The sequence below is a fragment of the Muntiacus reevesi genome, chromosome 1 (genome assembly GCF_963930625.1).
Source record: "Muntiacus reevesi chromosome 1, mMunRee1.1, whole genome shotgun sequence".
In the NCBI taxonomy this organism is placed as follows: Eukaryota; Metazoa; Chordata; class Mammalia; order Artiodactyla; family Cervidae; genus Muntiacus; species Muntiacus reevesi.
The window spans coordinates 141,350,145-141,369,388 of NC_089249.1; the positions used below are offsets into that span (position 1 = coordinate 141,350,145).

A 19,244-nucleotide genomic window follows, 5' to 3' on the forward strand; every position below is an offset into this window, starting at 1 on the left:
AGGAATTAGTCGCCCAGGTCCAGGAAGTGCAGAGAGTCCTAGGCAGGATAAACCAAAGGAGAAACACATGAGACACATAGATTTCAAACTGATGAAAATTAAATTAAAATTTTTAAAAATATTAAAAGCAACAAGGGAAAAGCAGCAAAAAAACATACTAGGGAACTCCCATAACAGTCAGCTGATTTCTCAGCAGAAACTCTGCAGGTCAGAAGGGAGTGGCATGATGTATTTAAAGTAATGAGAGGGAGAAACCTACAACCAAGAACACTCTACCCAGCAAGGTTCTCATACAGATTGGACAGAAAAATCAAAAGCTTTATAGACAGGCAAAAAATATTAGAATTCAGTACCATCAGACCAGCTTTGCAACAAATACTAAAGGAACTTTTCCAAGTGGAAAAGAAAAGACCACTACTAGAAACAAGAAAATTACATATGGAAAAGCTCACCAATAAAGGCAAACATGCAGTAAAGATAGGAAATCATCTGCACACAAACATGATATGGAAACCAGCAGTTGTGAGAAAGGAGAGCTCTTTGAAATGAATTTGAAATTAAAAGATCAGCAACTTGAAACAATCTTGTTTATATATAGACTGCTATATTAAAACTTCATGGTAACCACAAATGGAAAATCTACAGCAGATATAAACAAAAAAAGAAAAAGAAATCTAGACACAACACTAAAGTTAGTCATCAAGTCACAAAAGAGAACAAAACAGGAAGGGAAGATAAAAGGCCTACAAAAACAAATCCTCAACAATTTAAAAAGTAGCAACACAAACATACATATTGATATTTATATCAATGGATTAAATGCTCCAACCAAAAGTCATAGACTGTCTGGATGGATGCAAAAACAAGACCCATTTATATGCTGTCTACAAGAGTCCCACTTTAGATCAGGGGACACATACAGACTGAAAGTGAGAAAATAAAGGTATTCCATTTTTCTTGCAAATGGGAATGAAAAGAAAGCTGAAGTAGCAGGACTCATATCAGACAAAATAGACTTTAAAATAAAGACTGTTACAAAAGACAAAGACAGTCACAGCCCAAGACAATCCGAGATGTAACAATTATAATTACATGTGCACTCAACATAGGAGAACTCCAATATATAAGGCAAATACCAACAACATAAAAGGAGAAATCAGTAGTAACACAATAATGGGGGGACTGTAACATCCCACTTTCATCAGTGGACAGAACATCTTGATATGATCAACAAGGAAATACAGACCTTAAATGTTACTTTAGACCAGATGGACTTAGTTAATATTTATAGAGCATCCCATCCAAAAGCAGCAGAATACACATTCTTCTCAAGTGCACATGGAACATTCTTAAGGGTTGATTATTTGCTAGCCACAAAGCAAGCTTTGGTAAATTTCAAAAATTGAAAGCTTAAATCAGGCATTTTTTTCAACCTAAAGGCTATTAGCTTAGGAGAAACTACAAGAAAAAAAACTTTAAAAAACACTTTGAGGCTAAATAATATGCTACTAAGCAACCCCATGGATCACTGAGGAAAGAAAAAAATACCTAGAGATAAATGAAAATAAAAGCATGATGATCCAAAATCTGTGGGATGCACCAAAAATGGTTTTAAGAGGGATGTTTATAGCAATAAAATCTTACCTCAGGAAACAAGAAAAATCACAAGTAACCTAATCTTACACCTAAAGCAACTAGAGAAGAACAAACAAAATCAAAAGTTAGTAGAAGGAAAGAGATCAGAAAGATGAGAGCAGAAATAGAGATGAAGAAAACAATAGAAAAGACCAATGAACCTAAAAGCTGATTTTCTTTGAAAAGATAAACAAAATTGATAAAGTTTTAGTCAGACTCATCAAGAAAAAAATGGAAGAGGGCTAGAATCAATAAAATTGGAAATGAAAAAGAAATTACAACAGACACCACAGAAATACAAAGGATCGTAAGAGACTGCTACAAGCAACTATATGCTAATAAAATGGACAATTAGAAGAAATGTATAGTCTCCCAAGACTGAACCAGGAAGAGATAGAAAATATGAACAGACCAATCACAAGTACTGAAATTGAAACTGTGATTAAAAAGTTAAAAAAGGAAAAGTCCAGGATCAGATGACATCACAGGTAAATTCTATAAAACATTTGGACAAGAGTTAACAGAGTTAACACCCGTCCTTCTGAAACTAGCCCAAATAATTGCAGAGGAAAGAACATTCCCAAACTCATTCTGTGAGGCTACCATCACTCTGACACCAAAACCAGACAAAGATACTACACATACAGAAAAGAAAATTAAGGCCAATATCACTGAAGAATGCAGACACAAAAATGCTCAACAAAACACTAGCAGTCTGAAACCAACAAAATATTATTAAAAGAATCCTATGCCATGATCAAGTGGGATTTATCCCAGGGATGTAATAATTTTCAGTATCTGCAAGTCAATCAGTGTGATGTGCCACATCAACAAGTTAAAGAATAAAAAATATACAGTCCTCTCAATAGATACAAAAAAAGCTTTTGGCAAAATTCAGTGTTCATTTATGACCAACCTAGACAGCATATTAAAAAGCAGAGGCGTTTCTTTGCCAACAAAGGTCCGTCTAGTCAAAGCTATGGTTTTTCCAGTAGTCGTGTATGGATGTGAGAGTTGGACTGTAAAGAAAGCTGAGCACCAAAGAATTGATGCTTTTGAACTGTGGTGTTGGAGAGGACTCTTGAGAATCCCTTGGACTGCAAGGAGATCCAACCAGTCCATCCTAAAGGAAATCAGTCCTGAATGTTCATTGGAAGGACTGATGTTGAGACTGAAACTCCAATACTTTGGCCACCTGATGCGAAGAACTGACTCATTGGAAAAGACCCTGATGCTGAGAAAGATTGAAGACAGGAGGAGAAGAGGAGGACAGAGGATGAGATGATTGGATGACATCACCGACTCAATGGACATGAGTTTAAGTAAACTCTGGGAGTTGGTGATGGACAGGGAGGCCTGGCATGCTGCAGTCCATGGGGTCGCAAAGAGTTGGACACGACTTGAGTGACTGAACTGAAGTGAATGTTCATTTATGGTAAAAACTCTTTAGAAAATGGGCATAAAGGGAACTTATCTCAACATAATAAATGCCATATATGACAAACCTACAACTGACATCATACTCACTGGTGAAAAGTTGAAAGCATTTCCTCTAAGGTCAAGAACAAGACAAGGTTGTCCACTCTTGCCACTTTTATTCAGCACAGTTTGGGAAGTCCAACCATGGCAATCAGAGAAGAAGAAAAAGAAATGGAGAAGTAAAACTATCACTGTTTGCAGATGACATGATTCTATACATAGAAAATCCTAAGGATGCTACCAGAAAACTACTAGAGATCATCAATGAATTCAGTAAAATTGCCAGATATAAAATTAATACACAGAAAGCTTGCATTTCCATACACTAACAGTGAAAGATCCAAAAGAGAAGTTAAAAGAAGCAGTTCTGTTTACCATTGCATCAAAAATAATAAAATACCTTGGAATATACCACCTAAAGAGACAAAAGATCTGTATTCCAAAAGCTGTAAAGACAGTGATGAAAGAAATCAAAGATGACACAGACAGATGAAAATATATATACCATATTCTTGAATTGGAAGAATTCATATTGTCAAAATGACTATACCACCCAAGGCAACCTACAGATTCAGTGTGATTCCTATCAAATTACCAATGTATTTTTCACAGAACTAGAACAAAAAAGTCTTAAAATTTGTGTTGAGACACAAAAGGTCCAGAATAACCAAAGCAATCTTGAGAAAGGGAGCCTGATTCATCCAGCTCAATTCTTTTGACTTCAGACTATACCCAAAGCTTCAGTCATCAAAACAGTATGGTACTAAACCAAAAACAGAAATATACATCAATAGAACAGGATAGAAAGCCTAGAAATAAACCCTCACACCTAAGATCAATTAATCTACAACAAAGAAGGCAAGACTATGTAATGGAAGACAGACAGTCTCTTCAATAAATGGTGCTTTAAAGACTGTACAGCTACATGTAAAAAGATAAAATTAGAACATTGTTTAACATCATAAACAAAAATAAACTCAAAATGGATTGGAGACGTAAACGTAAGACTAGATACTATAAAACTCTTAGAGGAAAACATAGGCAGAACACTCTTTGACATAAATTGCAGCAATATCTTTTTCAAGCTGTCTCCTAGAATACTGAAAATAAAAACAAAAATAAACAAAATGAAACCTAATTAAAATTAAAAGCTTTTTCACAGCAAAGGAAATCATAAACAAAATGAATAAACAAACCAAAAAATGAGCAGATGACATAAACAGACATTTCTCCAAAGAAGACATACAGACAACCCAGAGGCACATGAAAATACACTCAGCATCATTAATTATTAGAGAAATGCAAATCAAAACTACAATGAGATGTCACCTCACACCAGTCAGAATGGTCATTATAAAAAATAAAATCCATACAATAAAAAAAATAAATGCAGGAGAGAGTTGGAGAAACGGGAGCCTCCTTCTTCACTATTGGTGGGAATGTAGATTGGTACAGTCACTATAGAGCACAGTATGGAGTTTCCTTAAAAAACTAAAAGTAGAGCTACCATGTGATCTAGCAATCCCACTCCTGGGGATATATTCAGAGAAAAATGTGGTTTGAAAGGATGCATGTACCCAAGTGTTCATTGCAGCACTATTTACGATAGCCAGGACATGGAAGCAACCTAAATGTTCATTGACAGATTAATGGATGTGGTACATGTACATGATGAAATACTCCTCAACCATTAAAAATATTGAAATAATGCCATTTGCATCAATATGGATGGACATGGAGATTATCATACTAAGGGAAGTCAGAGAAAGACAAAAATATGGTATTATGTTTGCATGGAAAGAAAAAAAAAAGTACACAAATGAACTTATTTATAGAATAGAACAAACTCACAGACATAGAGAATGTAGTTATGGTTATCAGAGGGGAAACGTGGGAGGGAGGGATAGATTGACCTTTGAGAGTATATAGTGTTAGTAGAGTAGGAAGGCAGAAATCTGAATGTTAGAATTTAATTTCAATATGGAGGAAGTGGATATTGGCTTAAATCATTGTTTTGAGCAGTAGTTTGTGGTAGAGAAAATATTCATTAAGTAAAAGGAGAGTTAAGCAGAGTAAATAAAACAAATAGGTAGGAAATCCAGGATTACACTTTAGAAAGATATGTGTGTAGCAGAAGGTTAGGGGACTGGGAAAATTAGCTTTCTTTTTTTAAAAGTTTTTCCAGATTAATTGAAGTATAATTGAAAAATAAAATATGTATATTTAAAGTATATAATGTGATATATATCCACTAAAATAATTATGACAGTTTGGTTCATTAACACATCTCACACTGTTACCTTTTCTCTTGGTGAGAATGTTTAAGATGTACTCTCTTTATCAATTTGAAGTATCACTCACTCACTGTCTCCAGCACTCTTAGTCGCTCAATTGTGTCCTACTACTTGTGACCCCATGGACTGTAGCCTGCTAGGCTCCTCTGTCCGTGGGATTTTCCAGGCAAGAATACTGGAGTGGGGTGCCGGTTCCTTCTCTAAGGAGTCTTCTTGACCCAGGGATTGAATCCAAGCCTCCTGCACTGCAGGCAGATTCTTTACCATCTGAACCACCAGAGTATACAATGTAGTATTTATAACTATAGCTAACATGCTGTACATGAAATAGCCACCATGCTATGCATGAAATCCCCAGAACTGATTCATCTTACATATGAAGGATTGTACCCTTTGACCAGCATCTCCCACCCAGCTTTCTCAGTGAGATAACAAACTAATGAACTTTGAAATCTATGATTAGAGGGAAGTAAAAGGAAGAATAAAATGAAAGATGAGCATATTTTATTCATTGTTCCATTAAGTAATAGCTACCATACCACAGACACCATGCTAGGTAACTTGGTTTATAACATAAACAAGGTAGAGTCTGTCCTTGCCTTCATGGAACTAGTGATCTAGTGAGGAAGAAAAGTGCCAAACAGTTGGAAGTTACAGAAAAGGGTAAATCAGTATCTTTACAGGCCATTTTGGCTTTTAGAGGTTTCACATCTTACTCCACTATATCCACATTGCCAGCACAGTCAGTATAGTAGGCACCATGGGTACCATGGGTTGCATGCCAGGGAATCTTAAAGAAATTGATGACCTCCCTTCCACATTTGTGATGGCATAGCAGAGCTGAGTTAACACTTGCTAATCTAGACAGCATATTAAAAAGCAGAGATATTGCCAACAAAGGTCCGTCTAGTCAAAGCTGTGGTTTTTCCAGTGGTCATGTATGGATGTGAGAGTTGGACTGTAAAGAAAGCTGAGCACTGAAGAATGGATGCTTTTGAACTGTGGTGTTGGAGAAGACTCTTGAGAGTCCCTTGGACTGCAAAGAGATCCAACCAGTCCATCCTAAAGGAGATCAGTCCTAAGTGTTCATTGGAAGGGCTGATGTTAAAGCTGAAACTCCAATATTTTGGCCACCTGATGCAAAGAGCTGACTCATTTGAAAAGACCCTGATGCTGGGAGGGATTGGGAGCAGGGGAAGAAGGGGACGACAGAGGATGAGATGGTTAGATGGCGTCACCGACTCAATGGACATGAGTTTGGGTAAACTCTGGGAGTTGGTGATAGACATGGAGGCCTGGCATGCTGCTGTTCATGGGGTCGCAAAGAGTCGGACACAACTGGACGACTGAACTGAACTGAACAGAATCACCTGTATCATCAATTTTCAGTTAGACTCACCAATTTAAGGATAACTTCTCCTTGTTCTTTTAGTTCTCCCCTCAGAATATATCTGAGGAGTTTTATGGAGAAAAGGAAAATAATGAAGTTAAATTTGAAGTTAAGAATGGAAAATAATTGAAAGCAGTCAAGATAGGGAAAAAAGCAGAATTGGAGCAGAATGATACTTTTAAAAGTTAGGTATCACTTGCTTGAGACTGAAGAAATCACTATGGAAGAAATTTAAAGCATAATTAATGGACACATCCCTCCATGTATTTGATATGAGCAAAGCATCTAATTTCAGTTGTTCTTCAGAATAAAAAGACTTTCTCTTTGGGGAAAATGAGAGAAGTCTGGATTTTACAGTGAGACTTTTCTAGGCAAATTGGAAAATACATCAAAAATCTTGAATTTTTGGCATGTGGCTTTCTCAAGAGAAAAATGGATTTTCATAGAATACCATAAGAATCTGCTCTGAGGAAAGTCAGTCTGGCAAAAAATGTCAAAACTTGAACAACTTTCTCTTGTACCAGACCAACTGGATTATAGTTTCTTTTTAAAAACAGAGTACTAATCTAGACACTTTAAAAATACTAGTTGCTAAAAAAAGATGACACTGAATTTTTACTCTGCTGAAACAAAAAAAAATTCATTCAAGGAAGACCGAGATTTCAGATTTCTCAAGTTGTACAACAGTGGAATTTGGCCATAATATAGGATTTGATCAAATTTTGTAAGGATGTCATGAAACAGACAGCAGTCACTGGAAATCTGGATGCAATACCCATCAATATCTGCATAGTTTGAAGTGGTCATTATAAGATGAAGGATTTGATCCAGTTTAGTCCAGCCAGAGGCAAATCTGTTTAAGAAAGGAGTAGTGTTTTATAAAATATGATGGTATCCACTGATTATACTTTCACTCACCAACTTGAAAAAAGGGGCAACAATAAGTTGGAAACTTTGTAACAGAAATGTATTCTGCAGGCAGGTATAAAAGATTGTTGGTTTTCAGAAACAACTAAATTAGTGAAGGGACAGAGAGAGAATATTAAAGCAAACAATAATGCTGTCTTAGGACAGCAAAGTATAGTTGAAACCATCCTTTGAAAATGTAGAAAATGCTATCACTGGCAATAAAGATTTAGCTTCCAGCACATGAGATTAAATATAAATATTGCCATTTTGTCTAGGATGAAGACAGTGGCAACCATTCTTCTCCCAAAAGCTGCTCAGCAAGTTGTTTATCTCCAAAGATTATGACATCTTGTCCACTGAGTCAGAAGATGTAGAAATGGAGAACACACTTCCTGAATTTCTCAAAATGTAGCAGTTGGATGACAGTTTAAAAGCCATTCCATGAATTTGCTTACCATCGAGATGAGGAAGAGACTTGATTTCACCTAGCGAGAAGTATAATAAGGAGGAGGAAAGGAAATTAAAAATGACAAGAGTGATGGAAAGTCCACTACTCCAGTTGGTCCTGCCATGGAGGCAAGTTTAGGCATGTGAAGGATATCTTGATACTTTGGGAACTGATACTGAGACCAAAAACTCCAAGGCTGTTGAACAGGTAGCTTAGCTGCTGGATAATTGTCTTAACTTTGGAGAAAGATTTACTAATAGGTTCATTGGGTATGCTTACATTCCACAGCTCCTGGGGGTGCCATTCACTTCTCACTCTTTCTGAACAGAACTCTTTGGAGTCATTCAGGATGGCAACACTGCAGGACTCAGCCCTTCCCACCCAACTCCCTGAGGGTAGACAGGGAACAGCATCAGTTCCTTAAAGAATGGTAAGACAGTGTGAAGAGGCTCTGCCACTCCAATCCTCCCAGGAAACGGATGCAAGAAAAAGAGCCCCTAAGACTCCTCATAGCAAAGGAGGTTAATTGCCTCAGCTTTGTATTTCTGAGGTACTTAGTGGGCTTAGGTATAATGTAGAGTAAGCTGGAGGTTCCCAGCCTTGAGTGGGAGTCACTGAAATCCTCCTGCTCCTTCAGGCTTTTGGAGCTTAATTAGAGGAGCCGGAATTCCTTTATGATGGTCTCTCTCATATGGAGGTAGTCTGTCCCATATGGAGGTAGTCTGTCTCATAGAGGTAGTCTCATATTGGGGTTCCAGTGGTAAGCAGCTGGGACCTCAGACAGACAGACAACTTCTAATTTAAAATGCATAACAATGAAGGAAAATTTTAAGGAAAGAAATATCACTTGGAATTCCACTATGTTCACATAATTTTTAGCTTTTGCATATCGCTTTCTTTCCATTCTTTGCTCGCATACTTATATACATATTTTACTTAGTTGAAACACACTGTTCATATTCATTGTGTATGAACATTTAATGTCACATTTGTCTTATTTTTATAGCACACACCAATGTTAATGGATAACACTGATGTGATTTTGAAAAGCATTTAAATAGAATTTCTAGTTTCTCTCATAAAATTAATAGGACGGATTTGTGCTCTCTGAAACAGTAGTCAGTAGCCAGCCACACATGGCTAAGCTTTTAAAATGTGACTATTCTGAAATCAGATATGCTATGAATATAAAATATAGACTGAATTTTGAAAAAAAAAAGTATAAAATATCTCATGAATAAGTTTTATATTGATTACATGTTGAAATGGTAATACTTTGGATATATTGAGTTAAATAAAATATATTATTAAAATTATTACTAAATTATTAAAATTAAGTTCACCTATTTCTTTTTACTTTCAATGTGACTATTAGAAGATTTTGAATTATATATATGGCTTGCATTATATTTCTGTTAAACTGCACTGGTATAGATTATCATATACAAATTGTGAGATCTTAAAATTCGAAAAGAAACTAAAGTTGCAGCCATAAGGAAATAGTTAAATCATCTTTGGTATATTTACTAGGTTCAATATTGTGCAGCTTTTAAAAGTATAGACACATGAATGTGGCCAAACATATCTTTCGTCTTCAAATTTAAAAGAGTACCTTGGTCTATTTGTCGCATTGGGATATATTAAGCTGAAAACCTTATTTTTTAATTTAAAAAAGAATCACTGGGTAACACTGATAGGCTTAGATCTAGGTAAATAAGGTGATGGTGGTGTATTTGTTCTCTCAAAATGATATGAAGGAGAAAGGACAAGCCAACTATATATCTCTTCTTTCCCACTGCTCAGTGGTGATGAGAAAGTGAAATGCCAAAGGATAGGATGGTTGGTAAAATATATTGTTTGTAAAGGAGTGAAAGCTGAAAGAGGAACATTTACATCTTTTGCCACTTTGAAAAATGCAAAGAAAATGATAAAAACTGAATATAAGATTCTTTTAAAAGAATTAAAGCTTTGAAAATGACTTGAGTGTTCAACTGCTTGATCTTACTGAATTTTTTTTTTCATTCACAGATTCATGGTGTTGCTATCTAAAGTTGAGAGATCATCAGAAGAATTCATGGAAATAATGCAAAATTTAAGTAGTATACAGGTTTGCTTTTTTTGGCATATAATTTTTCATACTTCTGTTACCCCATTAGAAAAAGAAAAGGAGAATCCAATCCTGGAAAGAGTTTACAGAAGATATATTCATTTTACTTTTCATAAGAATTTCTTACATGAACATTAATTAACCATAATATTTTAGTAATACCTGACTTGACATTGAAAAGTAAATTTATCAATTATGTTTTGTCTTTGTAGTTAATAGATTGGTTTTATTCAGATATTTTAAGGCTTTAGTTACCCCACCAGAAAAAGTTAAATTTCATTATCACAGAGTTTTAAGTTTTTCAGAGAAAGAAAGCAGTGTACTGTATTTTCACTAGAGTTGTCAGTAGTATTATATTTATAGAGAACTTAACTCATTTAAAATGCCTTTCTTTTAGGCTTTGAAGGGCAATAAAGAGCTTGAAAATCTCATTGGTATCCCCTATGCATCATGTGTCTTTAAAAGAGAAATGCAGAAAACAAAAGAACTAAGTAAGAGAAATTTTTGAGTTGTTTGGTTTTTTTTTTGTCCCTCCCACCCCTAATTTATGAGTTTTTAATGAGTTTCTCTCTATTGCTTGTTTGTAAAGTTAGAACAGAAAACCACATATCTTTTGCTAGGATGTGTTATTTCAGGGATTCTTCTTGAATGTGAGGGAAAGAGTGTTCCTTGGTAACTCATATTAGGCTTATTTGATGTAGTTCTCATTCTTTACATAAGATATATTTTGTACTTGATACTTATAAAAATATGTATTTTTTTGAAGTTGTTTCTTCCAAATTGAGAAATGATTAATATTCCATATTTTTTTTCCCTTTAGTGACTAACGTAATAAAGCAAAAACTATTTAAAAAGAATAATTCAGGACTTCCCAACAAAGGTAAAGAGTTCTTAGTTTATTATATAAAGAGATTCTTTCATCTCATTTTACCATTTAAACCAATTGTCATGAGCCCTTTTCTAGTGTATTCTTTTAAAAGACCACCAATCTCATTCGAAAAACATTATACTGCATTTAGCAGAAGACCATGTTTAGTAAGATCAATTTTCCTGATGATTGAACTTTTGAAATACAGTTTTTAGGTTAACAGTTACAGTTTTTTCTTCTATTAGAAGTTCTTTTTGAAAATACAGACAGATGGGGCAATAATGTATTATATATATGGCAGGTTAAATGGTGATTTAGAAAGATACACAAAACATAAAAAGTTACTTTGTAGGCAGTGTTCTGAGATTTTTAATAACGTTTGCTCTACTATGAACTCTTATACCTCTGAGCATTTCACACTATGGGAAACTAAATTAGGAGACTTTTAAGTTCCCACAACACATGCACATTCACACCTTAGTAAGCAAAATAATCATAGACTATAAAATATTAAAGCCACTAGACCAACTTGAGGGATCATTTTAATATTACTGACATGAATGCCATTTGGCAATCTCTATAAACGGAGGTAGGCCGTGAAGTGGGTAGTCATGTGTTAGTCTACCATTTTTGAGTACCAGTGACTTCCCCTTGTTGAGGAGTAATAATTACTATGTTCTCAACACTAGGATCAGCAGATCTATACAACAATCCTGCAAGATAGCTGTTACTGTCATTATAGATAAGGAGCAAAGACAATAAAATCTTGAGTAGTTTGCCAAAAGGCACTGCTACTTAAGTGTCAGAGCAGGGATTCCAGCTGAAAACCAGTCTCATGTCAAAAAGTGTGGTCTTTGTGTTTTTCTATGTTGTGTCTTCCTAAAACAAATGAAAGCACCCAGTCATTCCAGCTCTCAGATTCAAACATAAGACATAACTCAACCAATTTAGTCTGTGTTTAGGATCTTTAACAAAGTTAGCGATGAGTTTGCAGGAGGAAAAGCTGGGATTCCCTGCTGGTCAGTTCCAGAGGCCAACTGGGTCATGGCAGGGTAGCAGTCATGGAAAAACTCCTCCAGAACTCATGTGGGAAGATATCTGAGCAGGCTTCCTGGGCCCTTCAGTTGGACAGCTGCCTCCCATTAGGATCCATACAATTTTAAGTGCATACAAGCAGCTCTTCCCTAGAAAAGGATTGAGATCATTTCTCCAGTGCAGTGTATCTTGATCATAATGTGTAACTGGCTTTCACTGATTTTAATCTCTACTGACTTGACAAGTTTTAGAGGATCATAATGGGAAATTGGAATATTTATTATTTCTCAACTAGAGAAAACCTTTCTTTTATATATTCAATAGCAATGGTGTAATTTTTTTTTAATCTGTTAATTTCCTAGAGCTAATTAGAATTAGGCTTTACATTAGGCTTTTGCCAACAGTTTTGAAGAATGAGGAAGGGAAAATTATAGAACAAATAGATAAATTGTCTCTGCTAATAATTAATGGGAAAAAATTTCCCAAAAGTATCATTTCCTTCCGTAAACATTATATAAGACATTAAAGTTATTTTCACGTGTTAAAACAGTCACCTCCTTTCAGTTATCCAATACATAGGGATTCTTTGTATGTTTCTGCATGAATCAGCCTTAAATCTATTTTCTAGTATTTTAGGCATTAAAACTGACTTGCCCATTACCAGGTTTTCCCTGAGAGCTGAGTGTTTCTTCATGCATAGAGGAGATTGTATCACTAAATCATGTTTTAAAGGTTCTAATAAGCATTGGTTATTTGTTGTGGTTTAAATGTAAACTGAACTAACTGAACTAAGATACATTAAATATATAATATAAACTATATGGTAAGATATATATGAGAATATAGAAGTCACTTTCCATTTTGTTTCTTGGCAAGAGCTACATTGACTCTTTATACTTACTGAGGTATTCAAATCTTCATTAGTTTTTCATCTTATTTTTTACATTAATATTGCCTGGAAAATATATTAAAGCTTTTTTTTCTAATTTGAGTTTGAGCTAAAGTTTTTACAGAATGCTTTTCCCTATTTTTCCCTCCAGTTCATAATGTATATATATATTTTTAATTTTGGTGGAGTTTTTTTTTTCTTTTTGGTTAAGGATGATGCACGCCAACACATGCACATTATATATAAATTTCTTTGCCAAGTTAACTTTCACCCCCTTCTATTATTCATACATTCATTTTTATAGCACTTTGTTAGTTTTTTTGACAGTCCAAACTAATTTGCTTTACATATTCCTTATGTGGGGGTCTAACCATAAGCTTTTTACAGAAATTTCTACTTTACTCTTCTTTTACTATGCTGTTACCCAGAATTATTTAAATTTTAAAAATGTTCTGAGAATCTCCATAATATTAGAAATTTATAGTTAGAAATTACATAACATAAAAACCAGCTAATGTGTTTTTAATATGTTTTAGATGTGTTATATTAGGTAATTAATGAAAATGAGAGTAAACACATTATTTATTTCACTATCAGAAGAATGTCCCTCAGATTTTTTTTCCTTCAGATTCTTGTCAAATTTTCCTAGAATAGTTAAAATAGACAATATCAGGAGAATTCCAGCATTTGTTTTGTCACTTTGCCTTTGAATTAATCCTTTAGTTCTGTTTATTTTTTTCATCTTATTGCTAATTTGTTTAGCAGCAGTTGTAGTTTTTATTGTCGTCAGAGAAGTATAGTTGTAAAGATAAGACTCTAGTGTTTTAAATAGACATCTGAGGCACATTCTAAGGCTTTGTATAACCTATTCCATGGAAATTTAAAACATCCACATTAACGTTAAAAGGTAAACTAAGATTTTCATAATTTTCAGAGCTGGACCTTGCTAATTAGGGAATGACTTGATAAAGTGTGTGAATAAAGAAGACCTCCTTTACAGAATACAGATTTCTTAAACAAAGGAAGGCTTCTTTCTTTTTCCAGTTAACTTAGGAAGTAAGCCTATCTTCACTTTCCTTAATAATATTGGCTTTATGACTATTAGAAGGATAATGAAGTGAAAGGTTTTTTCTGTTATATTTGGATGTGAATTTTCAAAATTATTTTTAATTTGTTATGCTGAAGATTTAAAACATATGACCATTCAATGGGTTGATACAGAAGGACTGTCACATTATCATCACATGAGAAGGCATGAAATTTATTTACTTTACATAGTCATCCTCTGTATAAAACAACTTGATACAAATATTCCTGAGACAATAGGTGGCATTATATGGTACTGAGTATTTTCATTTTTTCTGGAGATAATTAGAAAATATCATCATTGTTTGTCCATGACTAGTACTTTCAGTAAACAAAATGTTTTTTAAAAGAATGTAAGCAAATTGTAGAGCATTTGCCAAGATATGAAATCTAGACACTTAGCTTCAGTCCAAAACATATTTTATCTGTTTTGAGAATAATTGTGTAGGTTGAAATATGCATATTTTAAAAGAAATGTAGCCATCTGAACTTTACATTGTTCCAAAAAGTTGATTGTTTCAGCTGTCTGTCATACTAAATATTTCAAAATTTCTAGCTCTGGCCTTAAAAGAAAAAAAAAACACACAAACTATAAATGTTCTGATTTTCTTTAACTAAATTACTGTCTTCTTGCATTGTAAAATTCATTTTCGTTATAGGATTTTTGAGGTTTTCAAACTCTTGATCCAAAGGACAAATTTTAAACTCCTTCTGTTTTAAGACTATATAAATAGTTTGATATTGCCTTTTCATTCTAACCACCCACTGAAGTATTTTTTAACTTAAAAATATGTTGTTCTTTCCCCCACTCAGTCTTGAAAAAGTATTTGTCATATCAGCTAAATACTTTTACTCCTAGAAAACTGCTTCCCTTTTATTTTTTTCTGTTATAGCTTAACATGAAGCAGTATCTTTTTTCAAACAAATACTCGAGTATTAAAAACTCAGGTTTGAAGTTTAGACATGAATTTTAGAAGAAACAGCAAAAATTCCACTATGCTTTTAACATTCTTAGTTTATTTAGAGCTGAAAAATAGTGATGTTAGTTTTGGTAACACATACACATTAATGTACAACTGTAGTCCTCAACTCTTTATACGAATTCAATTGTCACTTATCCTGTATGTGGATCATACCTTTTCCTCTTATTAATGTTAATGCTTGTGCTTTACACTGTTCATCACTGTTTGGGGGCTATATTTCAACTGCTTACTTGAGATTTGTCTAGGATTTAAGGAAACACAAACCGGTTTATTACTTTTCAAAGCCTTTTAAATAATTTCTCCTATGATCTAATTTTTATATACATTATTAAAAGTATGGTGCTCTTATCTTTTAAATAATCAGTTAAACTTTTAAAGCATAGATTTTAACTCACTTAATAGCAATTATGTGTTTAAGAGGTGTAAATAACTTGCTATCAGACATTACAAATATCCAGGTGCTCTGTATGTGCTGATGACAACAAAATTGAAACGGAAGACTGTAATAATTCTGACTGGTTTTCTCTGCAGAAGATATTGATTATTTGTGTGTGGTGAGAGATTTGGAAAATTCAATTAAAGGAGTTGTGCAAAGGTTTCATAAATTTTCCTTCTACAGCGTGTACACAGACATTGTTGCGTATTAAATCAATGCAGCACTTCACAATATATTTTCTTTGAAACATAAAAATAAATAACATTTAAACAGTTCTGCTTACTACAGAAACAAATTTTATTTTCTGTGAAGCATTTAGTCATGTGCTATCACTGACTCATACACATTTGCCAGCTGTAACAAATTTTATAGACATTTTCTCCAGAGACATATCTCACATACTATGAATTTTTAAATGAGCAAATGGTGAAGAAGGGATGTCAGCAATATAAAAATTGATCAGTTAAAAGATAAAAGCATAAGTAAAGAGATTTGTATGGTAGTCTTAATAGGTTTTATTAAATAAAAATACTATAAAAAGACAGTAATGAACAGACTGAAGACTAACTGTTCTTGAGGTGGAGAAAAATTATTCTGGCACATTTAGTAGAAATTGGTTTTATGTCACCTGACAGATGAACATTTTTTTTCCACTTTAACTCTTAGAGTAGTTAGAAAAGCTCCTCAAAGTGTTTGATAAATTCTCTTAAGTGGTTTATGTATTTTAAACACCTCTACATAATGATAAAGCAGATATTTATAGCGTTACATAACTAATTATATAGTTAAAAGCAGGACTTGGGCAATCAGTAAATAGTAGATGATTTTTTTTCCTGTACCTCAGACTTCACATAGGAAGAAAGTAATCTTTTTCCTTCACACTCTATATCATATGCTTTCGTCCTCCAGAATCTCTCTTTCAGGACTCCAGGCTTCTCTGTGACCTCCCTTTCTGCCTGGATTACACTTTCTTCCTTCTTTGTCTTGGAAACTCCTGCTCACTCCTAAAGGTCAGCCTTCAACTTCACATTCTTTGAAACTCTCCCCAGATAACCTAGGTAAAAAATAAATTGCTTCATCTTCTAGGCTTCTACAACACTTGTCTGAATGTTTATAAAATACCATGTTGTAGTGTATTGTAATTTTCTGGTTACACGGCTCTTTCTGGACTTCTCTCCTTGGCAAAGTCTTATCTCTATACTGTAGTATTGAACCTGGATGGAAGGTCCACAGTACATGTTCAGTGAATGAACAAAAATGAATGGCTATTCTAAGAATTTTTTTTAAGGAATTATCTAGATATTTTCAAATAGGTATAAATAAATTATCTAGATATTTTCAAATAGATATTTCCTTACATGCCTCATTCATTTAATATTTATTGAATGCCTGCTAGGAGCCAGGCACTGTTCTAACATAATGCATACACTAATTAATGAGACAGACATAGCCCTGCCCTCAGGATTATAGAATCTAGCATAAAAGATGAGTAATGATGATAAAACATAACCACACATTATAATAATGAGTTTCTTGGTGGTTTTCATCCTAAATTTTTAAATGTACATTCTGAAACAGAATCAGGGAAATCTGTAGGATGTTGAAACAAGAATTTATAGCCCCAAAGCTTTTATTTATAATGTAAAATAAAACTTTATGTTTAGTCTCTTTATTTTAATTTCATTTTGATTAAGCATTTATTCTGCATCATATACTATGACAACTTACTTTACACTGTTTTCTGGAAAAAATCTTTTTTCTTTCATATAGAATTATGTGATCTTGACAGCTGTGAATTCCTTAAAACCATTTTAAACTTAGGTAGTTTCACCTTTATAATTAAGGTTACCCTTGTTATATTTCACTGTTTTTTCTTTCAGTTCAAAACATTTTAATTGTATTATCAAATTTGGTATTGTCTGTAAAGAAAATAGGGACATGAGCTTTGATGCATTAATTAAAATTATATTTAATCTATTCTTACAAATAATAGGAAGATAATCTGACAAGATCTATGAGTTAGAGGCCAATTGAAAGAGAACACTACTGAGCTTGCCAGGCTAGCTTTCAAAGAGGACATATTTTTAGTGAGTATAAAGAAGGTCCTTAATTGAGTAAAAAAGGCTAACTTAACAGTGACAGGCCCCAAATGTGGGAAACTCGACTGCATAATTTGTGGTAGTGGGGGACTGCGTTCGCGCTTTCCCCTGGCTTTTCTGAGTGGAAAAGTAGAAGGAGCAACGGGAAAATTGCTGTGTGTAGCTGGTTTGTCTGTTTAGACATAAGCCAGAGAGTAAACGCTCTGGCAATATTGCTGGTTTAAAAAAAAAGAAAAAAAAAAAAAAAAAACAGTGACAGGTAGGTTATAGTTTCTGTAGGGCATATCAGTCCGAACAAGATATAACAAGTCATACATATCTTGTTATATGATTTGGAAATGTGCTGAATTGATTAAGTGAATAATTGCATATTAATGCATTAATTAGTGTGCCAATTAATTGCCCACTATACAGTAGTAATCAGTGAATGTCAGGTTTCATAATTGGTCAAAGGTTTTAGATTCTATTAAGTATAAAATATATATACAAATACACACAATCATTCACTGTAAGGTTAAGTGTTTTACAAAGTTTCTGACCCGTGGAAACCCATCAAACTATTGGATGGTGATCATAAATACACAGTTCATACATAAATATTCACAGTTACACATTTGGCAGATGAATATACACATTTAATATAGGATAGTCTCATTAATGAATGAGTTTGGGGAATCTTAAGAATACTGAGAATAGCTTTGTATTCATGGATTCTGGTAAAGATCATCATATGTTAGGGGTGTTTTTCTGAGTCTTTAATTTGAGTAGTACTTTCAAAAGACTTGAAAGAATTAAGGCTGACCTGCAGAGAAATAACAGTTGAACGTATTTGACTACCTTGTAGACATTTCCCTGGATTTTTAAAAAAAATTCTGATATGTTTTTTTATGCTGTGCTGGGTCTTCGTTGCTATGTCTGGGCTTTCTCTGGTTGCAGCGAGTGGGGCCTACTCTCTTGTTGTGGTGTGTGGACTTCTCATTGTGGTGGCTTCTCCTTTTGGAACATGGGCTCTAGGCGTTGTGATGCATGGGCTTAGTTGCCCGGCGGCATGTGGGATCTTCCTGGACCAGGGAATGAGCCCGTGTCCCCTGCATTGGCTTGTGGATTCTTAACCCTTGGACCACCAGGAAAGTCCTCCCTAGGTTCTTTTGATATTGTTTTCTCTCACCTTGGACTCTTTCTTCATGACCTCATCCATTCCTTGACTTTTGTTCTCACCTTTGTGTATATGGTTTCCAATTCTATTTGTCACCTTCCTCCTGAGCTATAAACAATCTCAGTTGCTATACATTTTTCCCCAAATATGCTGATTTCACCCTTCCCCTCCCATATTGTCCCTCATTGTACCTTTTTAGGGATTACATTCATCCAGTGATAGAGCTCAAAACTACAATTCTGTCCCCCTTTTTGTCCCCACACCCAAACTGATACCAAGTTGTATCACTTCCCAGAACGTTACTTCTCCTTCCCATGTCCACTGCACTGGTTTATTCCTTCTTTAGCTCTCATCCAGATGACTTGCATCCTCACTGTAACCTGCCTCTGTGCTCTTTGTTCTTGTTTCCCTACAGCCTGTCCTGCTACTG

At 34.3% G+C, this 19,244-nt stretch overlaps 1 protein-coding gene across 7 annotated transcripts in view; it reads left to right on the forward strand.

Annotated features, from left to right (window-relative positions):
* Nucleotides 1-19,244, forward strand: part of ITGB3BP (integrin subunit beta 3 binding protein) — a 98,859-nt gene that overhangs the window by 51,604 nt on the left and 28,011 nt on the right. For all 7 annotated transcript variants that reach the window (XR_010659950.1, XR_010659949.1, XM_065911678.1 and 4 more), the window contains 3 exons: nt 10,184-10,262; nt 10,660-10,753; nt 11,083-11,142. Coding sequence is in view for 5 of the 7 variants with exons in the window: in XM_065911678.1 (XP_065767750.1) it covers nt 10,184-10,262; nt 10,660-10,753; nt 11,083-11,142 (233 nt within the window). In the remaining 2 variants the exon portion in view is untranslated. The remainder of the gene's footprint in view (nt 1-10,183; nt 10,263-10,659; nt 10,754-11,082; nt 11,143-19,244) is intronic.